General features: G+C 64.1%; 3 protein-coding genes across 5 annotated transcripts in view; 1 reads left to right on the top strand and 2 right to left on the bottom strand.

The window, feature by feature from the left end:
- The window catches only part of DNAJC11 (DnaJ heat shock protein family (Hsp40) member C11), a 43,046-nt gene extending 37,989 nt beyond the window's left edge, over positions 1 to 5,057 (top strand). The window contains exons 11-16 of the mRNA XM_058674679.1: positions 1,063 to 1,218; positions 1,792 to 1,861; positions 2,736 to 2,793; positions 2,898 to 3,040; positions 4,030 to 4,159; positions 4,321 to 5,057. Coding sequence (XP_058530662.1) covers positions 1,063 to 1,218; positions 1,792 to 1,861; positions 2,736 to 2,793; positions 2,898 to 3,040; positions 4,030 to 4,159; positions 4,321 to 4,346 — 583 coding nt within the window. The 3' untranslated portion in view covers positions 4,347 to 5,057. The remainder of the gene's footprint in view (positions 1 to 1,062; positions 1,219 to 1,791; positions 1,862 to 2,735; positions 2,794 to 2,897; positions 3,041 to 4,029; positions 4,160 to 4,320) is intronic.
- A 789-nt stretch (positions 5,058 to 5,846) lies between these two features.
- THAP3 (THAP domain containing 3) lies at positions 5,847 to 10,837 on the bottom strand. 3 transcript variants are annotated; one of them, XM_058660777.1, is made up of 5 exons: positions 10,720 to 10,837; positions 7,959 to 8,151; positions 6,940 to 7,035; positions 6,632 to 6,733; positions 5,847 to 6,448 (listed from the first exon to the last, which is right to left on the bottom strand). In XM_058660777.1, the coding sequence occupies exons 1-5, from the start codon at positions 10,791 to 10,793 to the stop codon at positions 6,164 to 6,166; spliced, it is 750 nt and encodes a 249-aa protein (XP_058516760.1). In that variant the 5' UTR covers positions 10,794 to 10,837; the 3' UTR covers positions 5,847 to 6,163. The 3 variants fall into 3 exon arrangements, with proteins under 3 accessions (XP_058516760.1, XP_058516761.1, XP_004596192.2); XM_058660778.1 differs by having other exon boundaries at positions 6,940 to 6,996; positions 10,720 to 10,829; XM_004596135.2 differs by lacking the exon at positions 6,940 to 7,035 and having other exon boundaries at positions 10,720 to 10,829.
- A 1,986-nt stretch (positions 10,838 to 12,823) lies between these two features.
- PHF13 (PHD finger protein 13) lies at positions 12,824 to 17,069 on the bottom strand. Its single transcript, XM_004596078.2, has 4 exons — positions 16,719 to 17,069; positions 14,817 to 14,918; positions 13,452 to 13,986; positions 12,824 to 13,224 (listed from the first exon to the last, which is right to left on the bottom strand). Exons 1-4 carry the CDS (start codon positions 16,755 to 16,757, stop codon positions 12,998 to 13,000), a joined length of 903 nt encoding a protein of 300 aa, XP_004596135.2. The 5' UTR covers positions 16,758 to 17,069; the 3' UTR covers positions 12,824 to 12,997.
- Between the last annotated feature and the right edge of the window lie 170 nt (positions 17,070 to 17,239).

The raw sequence follows: 17,239 nt of genomic DNA, 5'->3' as shown, positions 1-17,239 counted from the left end.
GCTCAGGGTGATGCCCACTGGTGGTGCTGCGTGCTGGGCACCAGCAGCCGCTCAGGAGCCTCCGGGCCACCAGCTCAGGGAGATGCCCACTGGTGGTGATGCCCACTGGGCACCGGCAGCCGCTCAGGAGCCTCCGGGCCACCAGCCCTGCTCACAAAGCTGCTTCGCCATGCTTCCTGTCCCTCGCAGAGCGTGTCTTCATCCTGTGCTAGGGTGCTTTGTCTTTTCTTCTTGAAGATATTTCTATAATCCTTAGCTCTCTCACACCTGGGTTGGTCTTTGTTTCGCATAAGCATGCCCACATGTGTGCCCTGTGCCCACAGTGCTGAGTGAGCCGTGGAGACTACGCATTGCAGGCTCTCCCAGAGGTCCGTGGGCCACAGCAGACTCAGCTCTGAGCTCAGCCTAACCTCAGCTGTGTCCTACCTTGATATGGGGCTCCGTGCTCCCTTCTGTGGGAACCCCTGCTCTGAGCATCCCCGGCTCTGAGCCCTCATCTTTAAATCTTAACATGACCACAGTTTGCTTGCAAGTTGCAGCGGGCCCTAGCATGACTCAACACTCACCCCGGCTCAAGGCTGCCGACCAGGAACCTCTGGAGCTCAGAGCAGAGGACACCCCGTCCCCCTGCCTGCTGCTTGTCCCCAAAACGCTCTGCTCTTCCCTGTGGTATAGAACTCGATTCTCTGTGGGACCATGGTCCAGTCACTGCTGCTCCGTTACTAGGTGTGGACTGTTCTGGATTCACTGCCTTTTGCAGCTCTCAGACTCAGTGTTGAGGACATGACACATGAGGGGCGTCCCGTGACGTCCCGTGGCGTCCTCCACAGCCTTGGACACAACAACCGAAGCGACGTGTCCGCCTCTTGGCCCTCAGCACTGTGTCTGCCCCTGAGGCCAGCACGAGGTGGGACCTTGTCACAAGTGTCATCCAGCAGTGAAACGCTGGCCGTGGGCCCCCGACAGGAGCTCGCTGTGGCGTGCTGCGTGCACACCCGCTGGCCTTCTGCTCGGACCCTGCAGCCCTGCCCAGCTGGGGTCCCTGCTGTGCTCGCTCTACAGGCTGAACCGGGCCAGTCAGACGTACTTCTTCCCTATCCACCTGACGGACCAGCTCCTCCCCAGTGCCGTGTTCTACGCCACCGTGGGGCCCCTGGTGGTCTACTTCGCTATGCACCGGCTGATCATCAAACCGTACCTCAGAGCACAGAAAGAAAAGTGAGTTGGAAACATGGCTGAGCACGCCCCGGGACTCCGCCATGAGTCAATAGGTGAATGGGCAGTATGGTGGCCCCAGGACCTGTCACCCGTCTGTCATCTCCACTCTGGGAGGGAAGAAGCTGGCCTTCCCACTGTGGCCACAGCCCCTCGTGCTGAGCGTGTGCCTGCAGGCTCCGGGTACCAGCCTTGGCACCGGGAGCTGCAGCAGCTTTTTCTGCTTCCTGTCCGTGCCCCATTGGGCACAGCCTCGACACCAAGCTCTTGGCCACAGCACCGCAGCCACTCCAGTTCACTGCAGCCAGGAGCCTGACAGGTCGTGCTAGCCTGGGCTGAGGAACAGGTGTATGCTGAGGTCAAGACCCTGGGCCTCGCTGCCACTTGTGTGCTGATGTGTGTGTGTCAGAAGGAGCAGGAGCTGTTCCTAGCAAAATGCTCCCAGTGACCCCCAGAGGGCCAGTGGTTCCTGGAGGCTGGCGCTGTGGTGCCATCTTCCTGGAGACGGGTGGGGAGTGTGCAGCTTCCTCATGCCCACGGGCCAGCAGCGCACTGACGCCGCCTTGTCTCGCACAGGGAGCTGGAGAAGCAGAGGGAAAGCACGGCCAGCGACATGCTGCAGAAGAGGCAGGAGGCCGAGGCCGCCGTGAGTTCCCGCACAGTCCCTGTCCCGGCCCGGTAGACCCTCAGCCCTCAGGCCGCTTCCCTGACTGCGGCCCGCGGGATGGTGTCCCTGTTGTAAACTTCCTTCAAACACTGGGTGGTGTTACCCTCCTATTGTCTTTACACATAATCCTTTATTTATTTGGTTTTGAGAAGCAGAGAAACACTGCATGCTCTGCCCCACTCCCAGATACCCGTGCTGATGCCAGAGCCAGTAGCTCAGGCCTGCCCTCCCCCACGGCTGGCAGGAACCCACCCACTGAATACTCAGGCTGCCACCTGGGGTCTGTGGTGGCAGCGGGAGCTGGAGCTCCTTCACTGCTACTGCCTGATGTGGGACATGAGGGGACAGAGCCGCACTGGGGAAGCTGGCAGCAACATTGTCAGGTTTCTCTGGTCAGAGAAGGGCTGAGCTGCAGAAGTGCAGCCAGCATCAGACAGGCTGGCCGTGTGAGCACAGGACTGTGAGCACAGGGCCGTGTGAGCCCAGGGCCGTGTGAGCCCAGGGCCGTGAGCACAGGGCCGTGAGCACAGGGCCGTGTGAGCCCAGGGCCGTGTGAGCCCAGGGCCGTGAGCACAGGGCCGTGAGCACAGGGCCGTGGCCTGGCCGTGTGAGCCCAAGGCCGTGTGAGCACAGGGACATGAGCACAGGACTGTGTGAGCACAGTGCTGTGTGAGCACAGGGTGTTTTCTCATGAGGAGCTGGGAGGGCCACTTCCAGCATGAAATCTACTTCAACTGCTCACAGCGTATTTGGGTCCCTGAAGCCCACCCTCCACGGGTGACGCTGGCAGAAGCAGGGCCAGCTCCCTCACTGCCCCCCCGCTGGGCCCTGACTTCTCACCTGCTCTCGGCAGGTCCGGCTGATGCAGGAGTCCGTCCGAAGAATCATCGAGGCGGAAGAGTCCAGAATGGGTGAGCGGCCGCGTCCCTGTTGGGCCGAGTGGGCCCGGGGCCTCGCGCTGCGTGGGGCAGCACGCAGGAGGGCCTGCTTCTGCTCTGACGGCACCGCTCCACAGGGCTCATCATCGTGAACGCCTGGTACGGGAAGTTCGTCAACGACAAGAGCAGGAAGAGCGAGAAGGTGAAAGTGATTGACGTGACCGTACCACTGCAGTGCCTGGTGAAGGACTCCAAGCTCATCCTCACCGAGGCCTCCAAGGTACGGGGGACACACACCACACCACACCACACCACACACACCACACACACCCCACCACACACACACCCCACCCCAAGCTCATCCTCACCGAGGCCTCCAAGGTACGGGGGACACACACACACCACACCACACCACACACACCCCACACCCCCAGCTCATCTTCACCGAGGCACACACGGGTACACACGGGGACACACACACACCACACCACACACATCACACACACCCCACACACCCCCACCCCCACCCCCACCCCTAGCTCATCTTCACCGAGGCCTCCAAGGTACGGGGGACACACACCACACCACACACACACACACATACCACCCCCAGCTCATTCTCACTGAGGCCTCCAAGGTACGGGGGACACACCACACACACACACACACACACCCCACACACACACACACACCACCCCCAGCTTATCCTCACCGAGGCCTCCAAGATTGGGGGACACACACCACACACACACATCACACGAACACACACACACGCACCACACACACCCCACCCCCAGCTCATCCTCACCGAGGCCTCCAAGGTACGGGGGACACACCACACACACACACACACACACACACACCACACACACACACACACACCACCCCCAGCTTATCCTCACCGAGGCCTCCAAGGTACGGGGGACACATACCACACACACACACACATCACATGAACACACACACACCACACACTCCACCCCAAGCTCATCCTCACCGAGGCCTCCAAGGTATGGCTGCCATGGCAGCCAGCATGGTCCCTGGGAACACACACACCACAGCACCGCTCCACCGGGTACAGGGCAGAGATGCGTCATGTGGCAGCACTTGGGCCAAGAGCCTCCTCTTAGACCCCAAGAGGGACCTCATTGGAATGGTTTGGCCTCCGAGGAAGTCAGGCCTGGCACCTGGCGTAGAGGTGGGGATGTGGGCTGGGTGGGTCCGACTGTCTGCACTCCCACTGGACTGTAGAGTGGTGGTGTGTTGCAGGCCGGGCTGCCAGGTTTCTACGACCCCTGTGTGGGTGAAGAGAAGAACCTGAAAGTGCTCTACCAGTTCCGAGGAGTCCTGCACCAGGTGATGGTGCTGGACAACGAGGCCCTCAGGATACCAAAGCAGTGTGAGTAGCTGCCCGCGGCAGGGGTGGGGGATGCGGGAGCCTCACTGACCCGGGTGTGCACCTGGAGCAGCTCTGCCCGTCAGCGACACCGGGCTTGACCAGGGCTGCCGTGCGACAGCCTGCGTTCCACAGCCCTGGTCACCATGGCCTTCCTTCCACAGCTCACAGGATCGACACGGACGGGTAAGGCACGGCCACAGCGAAGGAAGAGGCCGCACCGATCTCCCTGGGGATCTCCGCATTTGGAAGCCAGAAGCAGCCCAAACATGAGATGTTTTTATTTTATTTTATTCCTATAGAAGGTGGCACCCTGTCAATTATGTGGAGGGACACGCAGACACCCAGCTCCAGTGGGTGCTGCATGCAGGCCTGAGGCCACCCGGCTGGGCCCACCATGGCACGGGTCGTGTTCCTGGCAGGAAGGGCCCCTCACTGCCGCTGCCACCCGGCAGCCCTCGGTGCTGACCGGAGGGACTTCTGGAACATCTGCCCTCGCACACGGGACGTTTCCCAAAACCTACACTGGACATGGAAAGCGAGCCAGAAGGAAAGGTGTCTTCAGAGGCACGGCCTCTGCAGGGAGCACCTGAAATTATCACCAAGTGAATGTGGGTGGATTGTGGGCTATAAAACTGCTTTTTACCTGCGGACAAACGGGTTTGGCCATCAGTCTTTCCCCCACCCCCAGCACTTTTCAAGTCATTCCCGCAGCCCGGCTCTCAGCCCAGGGCCGCCCTTCCCTCATTTCTCGAATCCCTGCTGGGGAAGCCCGCCCGTGGGCATGAGCTGACCAGTGTCCCTCACTGCACCACCTCGCGCTTCTAGAGAACTGGTTGGGATGTGAGGGGTCAAAGTGCCAAATCCCATGGCGCCAGTCCCTGGCTGCTCCAGACCTGTGCCTCCAGCAAGCTCCCAGCAGGTGGTGCAGTTCTCCAAGGGGACTCCGGGAGGCATCTGCTCCCAGCCCATTCCCAGCCCATTGCTTCCCTTGCCCGCACCAGGCGCAGGCCGGGGTCCCAGGCCTGGCACGGGTGGGCTGTGGCAGTCCCACTCGGCCACCTGAAGGTATTTTAGCCACTGCTCCAGAACTGCTTCCCTTGCCACCACTGGACTCAGCAGTTGCCAACAACCCCTCCCTCCAATCCTTACAAGTGGTTCAAGCTGTACAATCCTGGCATGCTGATGCCCAGTTCTGAGTGACCATGACCACGCAGGAGATGCCACACAACATGAGCCGCAGCTCTGGATAGGGCCTGGGTGCCCTCCCTCGGCTGGAAGCCCACTGTACAGAGGCGCTGTCCCCATAATAAACCTGTGCTGAAGCCGAGGGTGGCACCTGACTCCTCTGTGTGCTTCAGGGCGAGCAGGGAGAAGGGGTGCACCCTGCCCCCCGACAGTGGGGTGCAGCTGGCCCTGCACCTGCAAACTACATCCCAAGTCAGGAAGCTTCCTTTACTGCGCCAGGTGTTTGCCTGAACAAATTAAGGAAATGAATTACGCTGGGATTTTTGTTTTTTTCTTCTTTATTAACTAAAGTTGTTACTTTGTAGTCAGAGGTAGCAGGAACCCTGCCGGCAGGATGTCTGCCTGGACACAGGATGGCCGGGATGGCCTCGGGCCTGGCCCATCCCAGCTGCTACACTCCTGGTCCAGCAGTCTGCCCAGCCAGCTGGGCCAGCAGCAGCAGCAGCAGCAGCAGCACGTGGAGACCCAGATGGGAGCTCCCGAGCTGCCTTCCAAAGAAGAATCATTCTGTAACTTTTGTAAATAAATTCATCTTCAACCAGGCCAGCTGGGGAGGAGACCTGCTGACTAGCTGTGGACTCAGCCCAGCGAGGCAGCCAGGGTGCCGTGTGCTGCTCGGCCCATACTCTCTGGGGAGAATCCAACGTGGGGCCCAGGTGGGCTCCTAAGGCAGTGGTCCCCTCAGCACCTGCCACCTGGACCTGCTCTCCCACATCACGGTGGCTGATGCGCAGGCCCGACAAGCAGCCCACCAAGGTCTCAGTCGTGGAGCTCCGGCTGAGCTGCGGTCTGGGGGCCCGGCAGCCCCTCCCTGTGGGCACGCAGGCGGCTGGACAGCCTGTGCAGCAGCAGCCTCTGGGCCTTCAAGCGCTTCCGCAGCTTTTCATTCTCCTTCAAGGTGAGGAAGAGCTTTTTCTTGAGGGCGCCCAAGTCCAGGAGGGCGTAGCTGTGGTCGGACGGCTGCCTGGGCAGAGGCCCCCTCGGGCCCAAGGGACCAGCCACCTGGCTGGGACCCTCTGCCACCTCCACTTTCTGGGGCCACACCTGAGGACAGAGGCAAGCAACAGTGGAGGGCTGCCCAGAAATCAAAGCCAGCCGGAAGGTGCCATGCTGGGGATGGCAGCAGCTGGACTTCCAGAAACCCCAAGGGGCCCAGTGACCACTGTCTGGGAAGCTGAGAAATGGGGGCTTCTCTGGAATCATGCTATCCCTGAGCCTGGCCCTTACCGGCTCCAGGGGGCCCCCAGCGTGCGGGACCAGCTGCCGCTCCTCCATCACTGTGTCCGTGCTTCTCCCAGTGCCCGGCTCCCCAGCCTCGGCCTCGGGGACCTGCGACCAGGGGGTAGAATCAGCCCAGCCAGTCCCTGAAGGCCACACATCTCAGCAGTGCCACACCCAGCTAGCCCCGTCCCAGCCCCATCCCTGTCACAACAGCCTGAGGCTCAAGTCGAGCCTCCGGAGGGCAGCGCACCCCAGGCTCCGGCCCATCTAGCAGGCCAGCCACACACCCGGAGCCCGGCCCAGGGCAGACTCACCTCCCTCTGCTGGGCGGCATCTCCCGTGCCCGCCAGGTCCGTGTCTTCCCTCACCAGCTGTGGGACACGGGCAGGACAGGGAGCTGATGCGTTGGCCTGGGGACAGCCACACACCAGACGGGCCACCTCACTCCCCACCACAGCCTGGCTTGAGCCCGTGTGGGACCTGCCTGCTGGGCGAGTGACGGCACCAGCTCTCCTCTCACTGCCCATGGGGTACTGGTTCTCAACAAACATGTCCCCAAATCCTGGGTCAGAGGCTGCTGAGGGGGGGGCCCAGGGCCCCAGCAGCTTTACCAGATGCTGGCCCCAGGAGGAGCTGGTCCCATCCAGTACCCCATCGGTGCCCACCTTAGTGGGTACAAAGGAGAGGCCCTGCATCTGCAGCACAGCCTGGAGGGGGCAGCAGGGATGACTCGGCCAGGTGGGGCTCCCTGGTGCCTGCAGGGTCCGCCTCGCTCTTCCTCAGTGCCTGTGGGCCCACCTCCAGGATTCCTGTCAAGGCCGTGTGGTTCCCACATTCTCTTCATGGACTGCTGAGCAGGACCCACACGTCCCACAGCTCCATCAGACTGCCACAACCCCTCTGGCTGCCAGGAGGCCACGGGTTCCAGGCCTCCTCCCCACCTCAAGCTCCCAGGCTGAACCCTAGCCCACTGAGAGCGCGGGGAGGCAGTCTTGCCCAGCGACAGGAGAAGCCTGAGGGGGCCCGGGGCACGCAGCGACTGACCCTCCCGCAGCCTGCCCTGCCCGCATCCCACGCCTCCCCGCTCTGCTGCCTGGTACTCCTGCTGACCTACCTGCCAACGTGCACACATGGGCTGCGGGCCCGGGGCACACAGGCTGTCCTCTGCCAGGAGCGGGAGGGAACTGGCACCATGCAGAGTTGCCCAGCCACAGCCCACATGAGACCCAGAGCACCGCTCTCCAGGGGCTACTCGGCTGCAGGCCAAAGGCAGGCTGGCATAGGCACGTCTCAGGGCTCCGGAAGCCAGCTGGCAGAGTCCCTCCTTTCCTACCTGTGAGGGGTCCTGGAAGGCAAACACGGTGGGCACAGCGTTGTGCTTGAGGTTCTTGCGGTTCCCGAAGGCACTGAAGCACTCGGGCCGGAAGTGCTCGGAGCAGATGACCGTGTGCTTCTTGGGCTTGAAGTCGGCCCGGCCGATGTTCAGCACCCATTCCTTCAGCAGCTCCGGGCGACTGAACGGGAATCTGGGGGGAGGCGCAGGCTGCACGTGAGCGGGCTGGTAAGGCGGGTGGCACTCAGGCCAGCAGGGCGGGTGGCAGTGTGAATGGCTTCCTATCTGACTTCTGGAACTTCAGCCGTGACTGCTCAGGGCAGACCTGAGCGGGGACACGGCCACCAGCAGCCCAAAGGGCTGGCGCTGCTGGGTGCTCCCTGCAGGAGCCTGCGCTGTACAAGAGGACTGAAGCAGCCACGTGCCCGTGCTAGCAGGCCGACGGCTGCCATGGAGAATGGAAGGTGTGGTGCTGTGGGTGCAGAGCAGCATCCGGACAGCAGGGGGAGGCGCAGGAAAGGTGCGGTCTCAGGCGGGCTCCCTGACAGAGTGCAGCGGGGGGCACGGCAGGGCACCGAGTCCTCCCCGACTGCTGCAGGGCGGCACCAGGCGGGAGCGAGCCCAGGGCAGCTCTGGAAGGTTCCTGAAAGCCATGCGGTAAGGTGTGCCTCAGGACCAGGAAAGCACGGACGGCATCTACTTTATGAGACGGGACACGTAAGGGGCCGCCTCGGGCCAGCGCTGGCCGAGCCGTGTGCAGCAGTCAGGTGCCTGGCTGTTCCACTTCTGATCCAGTTTCCTGTTAACACCTAGGGAGGCAGTGGAAGACAGTCCAAGTACTTAGGCTCCTGTCTACCATGGGAAACGCAATCTTTGTCTAAAATTGCTTTATTATTATTATTGTTACTGTTACTACTATTATTATCAGACAGATTTACAGAGAGGAGAGAGAGAGACAGAAAGATCTTCCATCCGCCAGTTCACTCCCCAAGTGCCCACAATGGCCGGAGCTGTGCCCATCCGAAGCCAGGAGCCAGGAGCTTCTTCCAGGTCTCCCATGTGGGTGCAGGGTCCCTCAGCTTTGAGTCATCCTCAGCTGCTTTCCCAGGCCACAAGCAGGGAGCTGGATGGGAAGTGGAGGAGCCAGGATATGAACCATATGGGATCCTGGCGCAAGCAAGAGGAGGACTTAGCCACTAGGCTACCACACCAGCCCTAACTCTGCCTTTCAGCAAACACTGAGCTCTTCAAAAATTAAAATATTAATTAAAAACTCCAGGAACTTTTCCATTTCCCAAGTGCCAAAGTGCAAGTAGACACAGGCATGTGCAGATACCTACAGGAGCACTGTCCTCACACAAGCTGCGGCCCTGGAGGAGGTCGGGCCTCTCACCCCGAGCATCCAGCCAAGGTCACTGAGACGTGAGCTGTGTCCTAGAAGCTGTGGCAACGAGAGGCCACGGATGGGTTCCGTCAAATGCCAGAGAGACCAAGATGAGACGGGGAGGCAAGGCTGGCTTGGGGCACAGGCGGTCAGGCCAGCCCCAGGATCCCATCTTGGCTTCCCCACAGCTGCCTGCTGATGGCCTGGGAAGATAGCGCGAGCCGGCCCAGCTACTCGGGTCTCATGCGGGAGACCAGGAAGAGCTGCCCGACTTCCGGCCTTGCCCAGATTGGCTGCGGCAGCCATTTGGGGAATCACACCCCACCCCCCGCGACCGCCATTTGCGAAGTGACCGAGGGAGTGTGGCGGCCATTTGGGGAGAGACCCAAAGTGACCCAGCCAGCGTGGCTGCCATTTGCAAAGTGACCGAGCCATTTGGGGAGTGACCCAGTATGGCCTTCACTTGGGGGGGAGTGACAGCGTGCGGCCGCCATTGGGGAGTGACCCTGAGTGACCCAGCCAGCACGGCCGCCATTCGCAAAGTGACCCCGTGAGTGTGGCCACCATCTGGGGAGAGAACCAGCGCGGCCGCCACTTGCAGAGTGACCCAGAGTGACCTTGCCAGCACGGCCGCCATTTGGGGAGAGACCCAGCAGAATGAGCCTCTCCTGTCTCCACGCTTCCGCTCACCAATGCGCGGAGATACCCAGATGCGCTTTGGAGAGGCGCTGAGCAGAAGCAGCTGTGGACACGGGTACCAGAGGGAAGAGTGCAGCCCATGTAAGCACGCCCAGGTTGGCACTGCAGGAATGTGACCCATGAAACCCGGCTCCCGCAAGGCAGCTGACCGGCCCATCTTCCATCCTCTCGGGAGGAGGGAGCCACGGCCCGTTCAGCAGAGGGTTCGCTCAGTCTGGGTGAAAACTCGCCAGCTGTGTGCCCGGGAGTGTACTGTACATTTTTCTGTGGCCACAGTGTTCATGGAAACTCAGAGCAAGGCGAAGGCGAAGGATGCAGACCCCCACGAGCGCGCACGGACCCACGGTCACACACGGAGCAGGGCTCGGAGCCTCGGTGCCAGCAAGCCCTCCTGGGCAGGCAGGGACGGGAGGGCCGGAGAGCGACCGGCAGCCCGGGGTCTCCAACATCCTCCCACGGTCCCCCAAGGCCGCCCCTGGTCTTCCCCCACTTCCGGGAGCGGGGACGCTCAAAGCTGCCTCCGTGCGCCCCACCCCGCCAGGCGCACGCCGCGCCCCCACTGCGCCCGGCAACCTGCGGGGCGGCCCCGTGGAGGCGTGCAGGGCGCCGTCCCACCTCCAGCGCGGCCGCGGGACCCCCTGCAGCCCACTCCCCGCTCCAGGCGCCCCCGCTGCTCACCGGTGGAAGGTGAGCTGTTTCCTCCGGTTACCGTAACGGTTGCAGCACTGGCGAGCCGCGCATGATTTAGGCATCCCTGCGACTAGGCTCCGCTGCCCCCAACAAAGATGGCGGCGGGGGCGGGGCCTGCGGGGCCGCTGGGACGGGGCGGGGCCAGTGGGCACCTCTGACCCGGGGTCAGGAGCGCCTGCTCCGGGGCTCCAGCGAGGCCATCTGTGACCCCCCAACTGGCCAACGCCGCGGCCCCCACCCCACTCACAGCTGTGGGCAGCCGACAGGCAGCGCCAGCCCCTATGGAGTCAGCCCGGAGGAGGCTGGCACCCTGAGTCTCCCCTCACGGACATCTATCTCTAAGAGGCAGGTACAGGAGGAAGCCCCCCAAAATGTGAAGGGGCCCAGTGTGCACCCAGGGGGGCCTCTGATCCCCGGCTTCAATCCCTGGCTGGCACCTAATCTTACCCACAATGTAAGGAGGAAAGTGAGAGCCATTCCCTCGGCCTCCTCCCTGCAGGACTGGGGCTGCAGGAAGGGATACCCCCACTGACCTTGTCACACAAAACACACACACACACACACACACACACACACACACACACACACACGCCTGGAGCTGCACGGACCTCAAAGTAGGACTGTCTTTATTTACAAAATATACAGTTTCACAGAAACAGCTTCGCCTTATACACAGAGACCCCACAGTTCCACATGAACGCCAGGACAGAGGCCGCCTGCCCTGGGGTGATCCCCTGTCCCCACCGTCAGCCCCCCAGCTGCCCAGCTCACTCTAACCTCAGTCAAGGGGGCCAAGAGCCGGGACAGGGGCAAGGACAGGTGCTGGGGGAAGGGGGCAGCACACCTCTGGCCACAGCCAGCGGGGTGGGCCGACTAAAACCACGCATATTCTTACACTTTTAAAACCTTTGGTCATACTCACAGGGCGAACACGGGACGGGGTGGCTGGGGCAGCTCTTTGGTCCTGGGGGCTCGGGCTGGCAGAGCCAGGCTGTTTCAAAACCAGCTGGACAATTTTTCTCTACAACACAACTTTTCCCTTCACAATAAACTGGGGTTCAGAAACTATTTCTACTTTTGTGTTAATGTAAGCATTAAAAGAAACAAAAAAATTTGCTGGACAAGTGTTGAAAGAACAACCCAAACTCCCACCGGTTAGTTATGACCCCAGCACCCCTGAGGGAGCCCAGGTGCCAGGAGTGGGCCGGGGGCCCCAGGCAGCAGGGAGCCCTGGCACCCTTCCCCCAGCAAAGAACTTGGCATTACTTTCCTGAGCCTCCTCCTGAGGCCTGAGAAAACAGATGGACAAACACTTCACTAATTGCAACTTTGAAAGCCTGGCTCTGCCTGGGCCGCACAGCCCTGCAGGGGGGCCCACGAGGGGTCCACGAGGACGCCCCAGGGCCTCCCAGGCCTGGGCCTGGATTCCAACTTGGACCTCCAGAACCCCAACACCATAGGGCTTTGCTTCTGCAGGCCAACGCCAACATACTCTGCACCGATTCTAAAGCCAGAGCACTCCACAAACCATCCTGCCGGCCTAACTGAGGGGCCGTGAAGAACCACCCCCGGGGGCCACCCTCCACACTTCCCCAAAGATTGCCTGACAGGAACAGAGCGAGGAAGACTCGAGTACCAAGTGCTCCCAGGCTGGCAGACAGCTTGCCTGGGCTCAGGAAGCAGTGGCCACACACTAACAGCAGCATCGTGCAAAGACAGGAGTTCACATCGTGCAAGACAGGAAACTGGGCTATGAACAAGGGCCACCTCACCCCGAGCAGCCCCTTCCAGAGTCGTGGCCGCACTGTCCCTTTCTGAACAAACAGGAAAAACCGAATAACTGTTCACAGCCAGCCACTGGGCAGAGGCTGTCCAGACACGGTAAAGACGGACACACCAACACATATGGCTGTTCCTGGACAAGCCAGGCAGGAGCAACTCCGCTAACGCAGCGGATGCCAGAAAACCAGCTCCATTCGCCCCAGCAGGCGGGCACCAGGCACCTTGCTAACAATGAAAACCAAAACGGCCCGTCCCCGCCACCTGTGGCCGAGCCGCACCCGCAGCCCGAGGGTCCAGTCACAGCCAAGAGCAGAGCTCTGGCAGCAGCTCTGGCCAGCACAAGGCTTTATTCGGTCACCGGCTATATAGTTTGTTGGCTATGGACAGCCTGTCCCTTTGCTTAGGCACCTGAGAGGCGGGGACCTGCCCGCACCAGAGCTCAGAGTTCTATGCTCGCCATCCCGGCACTCCAGGCGCCCGGCGCTCAGTCCAGAAACAGCTTCCGGGAGCCCATCCGGGAGCGGCTGGAGCGGCGGATGTCGAACTTGGAGTCCCGGCACTTCTGGCAGACAAACACCTCGGGGACGTTGGACTTGCGGATCTTGGCACAGGACAGGTGGACCCAGGTGTGGCACTCGTTGCACTCGATCATGGGGCGGCCAGCAAACGGCTTCATGCAGAAGCACGTGACGAGGTCCCAGGAATCGTCATCTGGGGGGAAAGGGGACGGTCAGGGGCGGTGGGGAGGGGCACCTGTCGGCCAGCCAGGCCTGACAGCGAGTGTGGGGGAGGACTTGCACCTGCTCTCATGACCCCACTTCTCACCCTGCCAGCCCCCGGGCCACAGGCGGCCCGCAGCTGGAGAGTTCTGATCCTTCCCACCTGGCCAGGGACGCAGGAAGGGCCCTCCCAGCAGCACCTCCTCAGGGGGCACTCACCAGAGTCCACCATGATGTCCTCGTCGTTGCCCGTGCTGTCCTCGTCACGGAACACCACCTGCTTCCCCTGCCGGACGACAGTCCGTTTGCCTTCCGTTTTCATCTCTTTGCCCTGATCGGGGGACACAGCGGCACAAGATCCACTCGAGGGAGTGTCCGAGTCCCAGCCAGAGCAGGGGTCGCTAGGGGCCTGGGGGATGTCCTGCAGCGCGGGGCTCGTGGGGGGCTCCACAAACGCATCGGGGGCTTCGAGCTTCACCAGGGCGCCCTGGTAGCTCCCCGTCACGGGCTCGGCGCTGTCCCTTCGCTTCCTCTTCTTCTTCTTCTTCAGCTTGTCCGTTTTCTTTCTGTCCAGCAGGAAGTTGCTGGGCTTGGCCCGCTGCAGGAGGGTGGGCTGCAGGTGGCTGAAGCAGCGGTCAGAGACGGGCAAGGTCACGGGGCCCGCAAGGTCCGTGAAGCCAGCGTCCCAGCCATCGCTGTCGACGGTGCCCGCAGTGCTGTTGGCAGGGCTGGGGCTGCTCCTCAGAGGGAGTTCCTGCGAAGCAGAGGCCAGGGGCAGGGCGGTCACCACCTAGGGCTGCCACTGTCCACCCCCAGAGCCACCCTGGCCAGCTTCCTACCCCCACCGCCTGCCCCAGATGGGGGCTTCTAAGGGTGTGTCCCACAATCCATGAAGTACAACCCCAAACGAGCAGTGAGACCACCTCCTGCTGCTGGACCCTCAGCCCTGTCCCAGGCAGGAAATGACCGATCCAAGATCCTGCAGCCACCTCTCCCTTCTCGCATCTTCCCTGTGGACCCTCTTTCCAGCTGTCCTCCTGAGAGTGGCTTTTTTTCTTTCAATTAAGTAAATTTAAATCGGTCACGATGCCCTTTTAAACACCTGCGTGATCCCGACCTGACAAAAACCAAGCAGGTGAGGACTGCCCCAAAGCAGCGGGTCGCCTTCTGGCACATGCCACACAGTCGGCGCATCACCTGCAGACAGTGCGACACCGGGCTGGTCCGAAGCACAACCCACTCCAGAGCACAGGGAACTCTTGGGCCAGTGCAGGACGCGGCCTCTGGGAAGCCCCGCACTGTGAGTGGCTTCACACGCTGGCACCAGACTGCACAGATCTGCAGTGGCTGTTAGACACCGGGCACCTGGTGCACAGCTACAAGGTGGATGTGCCAAGCCCTCACTCTACCACTGACCCTGCTGGCTCCCTACCCAGCTCCCCGGTCCCCCTAAAGTAGCACCAAAGTGAGCCCGGCTGCAGCCCTCCTGCCCTCACAAAGGCCGCCAGCAGGCGGGGCGCTGGCTGGGCCGCCCCCCACCTCAGCCCACTGTCAGCCCCAGCAGGCCCAGGGCGCACTCATTACCTCCTTCGGGTACGGGATGTAGCCAGCATATGCCAGAACAAAGGTGCAGAACTTGTTGAAGTCCTCCACTGTCCTGCGCCGCTTACAGCTGGGGGAGTACTCCTGTGGAGGAGAATGGACTGGTTGGAAGGCACCCCAAAACACCACAGGCAAGAGCTTCCAGGCAAGCCCTCCAAAGCCACACTGCTGAACAGAGCCGGGCGGGGGGCTCAGACCAGGAACCCTCGGGAGGGTCGTGCCAAGAACACGGGAAGCGGGGCGGGAGACAGGCTTGCTGGGAGCACCCTGGGTGCCTGTCCCTGCCTCCGGGCCCTTCTGACCCTGTCTGCCGCTCTAAGCCGACCGGAATTCCAAGTTGTCGCCACAGCTTTTCCACGTGAAAATCAACTTCCAACGCAGCTGGGACCCGGTTATTTCAAGTGACTTCCCAGCCCCACCGCCCAGCTCTCAGCAGGTCCACTCTCCGCACCCGGCCGCTGCAGACCGGGGGCCACGCACCCTCAAGGTGCCGGACTGGGGCGCAGCGGGGCGTGACAGAGAAGTGCGGGAGAAGCCCCAGCCCGGGGCACAAGACCGGGGCACGACGCGCCAGACGCGAGCTCCTCCCAGACGGCGGCTCGGCCTCGGTCCCGCCGATCGGCAGCGGAGTGGGGCGCCCCGGCCTGCGGGCCCCTCGACTCGGCCTTCTCTCCACCTGGTGCCGGCCACCCCGACCCCGCGGACCCCGGAGGGACCGCCCCCCGCCTCCGCACCCCACGGACCCCGCGGCACTTCCTGCCCGAGCTCCGGCCCCCACGCGGGGACGCGGCGCGGCTGAGGCGGGAGGGCCGCAATGCCGGGTCCGCAAACTCAACTTTTACTCGGGCGGAGAAGGCGCGCAAGTGGATGAGGAGCCAGGCGGGCGCCGACGCCCTCGGCCCGGCCCCGAAGCCCCGCGCCTCCCCGCCCGGCAGCCTTCGGGCCGGGGGTGGGGAAGCAGATGGCGGTGCGGGCCCTCCCCACCCACCTCGGACGCCGCCCCCCGCCGACACCCGGGCCCGGAAGGTGCGGGGCCCGTTCCGCAGGCCCGGGGGGGGGGCTGCCGGAGGACACTCGGGGGCCCCGGGCTCAGCAGGCCCCGCCGGGCCCCTCCCCGGGCGGCCACGCCACGGAAGACGGCCCGGCGGAGGGGGCGAGCGGGCGGCCGCGGGGGACCGCGGGGAGCACCGAGGGCCGAGCCCCGGAAGGAGGGGGAGTGAGCCGGGGCGGGGCGACGCGAGGCGAGGCGAGCCGCGGGCGGGGGGCGGGGGCCCGGACGGGGAGGCGAGCTCGCCGGAGGGGCGGGGTGGGGGGCGACGAGGCTGGGGCCCCGGAGGGTGGGGACCCCCAAAGACGCGCGGGCCCGAGCCCCGGAGGGGGCGGGGGCGCACAGGGCCGCGAGCGAGCCAGGGGGCGGGGCGCGGGCCACCGGACCCCGGGAGATCGAGAAAGCTGCGGGTGCCGCGCGGGGCCGAGGGGCGCGGGGAGCCCCCCGGGAGGGGGAGGGGACCCCAGCAGGAGAGCGGGCGCGCGGGGCCCGCGGCGGCTCGGACCGCGTCCCGGGGGCGGGGACGGGGCCAGCAGGCCGGCGGCAGGGGCCGGGCCGGCGGACAGGTCCCGGGGGCGACGCGCGCCCCAAGGGGCGCCCCGGGCAGCCGAGGGGGGCGCGGGGGAGGGGGCGTCCGAGGCTCGCAGGCCGCCGAGCCCCGGCGGGAGGACCCGGCGCGGGCGGCGCGGGGGGCGGGCGGCGCGGGGGGCGGGCGGCGCGGCGGGGCTGGGGGAGGGGAGGGCCGCACTCGGGCGGCCGAGGGTCCGGCGGCTTCCCGGGGAGCGCCGAGCGGGTGGGGGCGGCCGGGGGGCGCCGGGGACGCAGCCCTCACTCACCTCCGCGTGGAAGGCGGCGGCGCACGAGTCGGAGTCCATGTTCCGGCCGGCGGGGCGTGCGGCGGCTGCGGGGAGTGCAGGGGCCGAGATGCGGGAGCGGGGTCGCCCGGGGCTGTGGGCTCCGGTGGCCTCGCCGGGCGAGGGCGGACCCGGGAGGGGTCGCCCCGGCTGGAGACGAAGAGGGGCTCGGCGTGTCGCGACTCGGGCTGCAGAGCAGAGCGGCCGCTGCAGCTCCCGCGGCCGGCGAGGCGGGAGAGGCGCGGCGGGGGGCGGCGGCGGCGAGCGGGAACCCGACCGGCTCCCCGACCTGACGCCCAGTTCGGCTCGTGTCTCCGGAGGGAGGGCGGGAGGGCCGCGACGCCCCGGAGGGAGGGCGGGAGGGCCGCGACGCCTGACGGGAGATGTAGTCTGGAGGCGGCCCCGGGGCCGTCGGCGCGGGGGCGGGGCGCAGAGCATTGTGGGAGTCGTAGTCCGACGGCGGCCCGCCGCAGGCGCACTACGGCGGCCTCGGGACTCCAACC

This window comes from Ochotona princeps, chromosome 2 (genome assembly GCF_030435755.1).
Source record: "Ochotona princeps isolate mOchPri1 chromosome 2, mOchPri1.hap1, whole genome shotgun sequence".
NCBI lineage: Eukaryota > Metazoa > Chordata > Mammalia > Lagomorpha > Ochotonidae > Ochotona > Ochotona princeps.
Note: the sequence above shows the minus strand (reverse complement) of the source record. Positions and strands in the feature narration are given on the sequence as shown.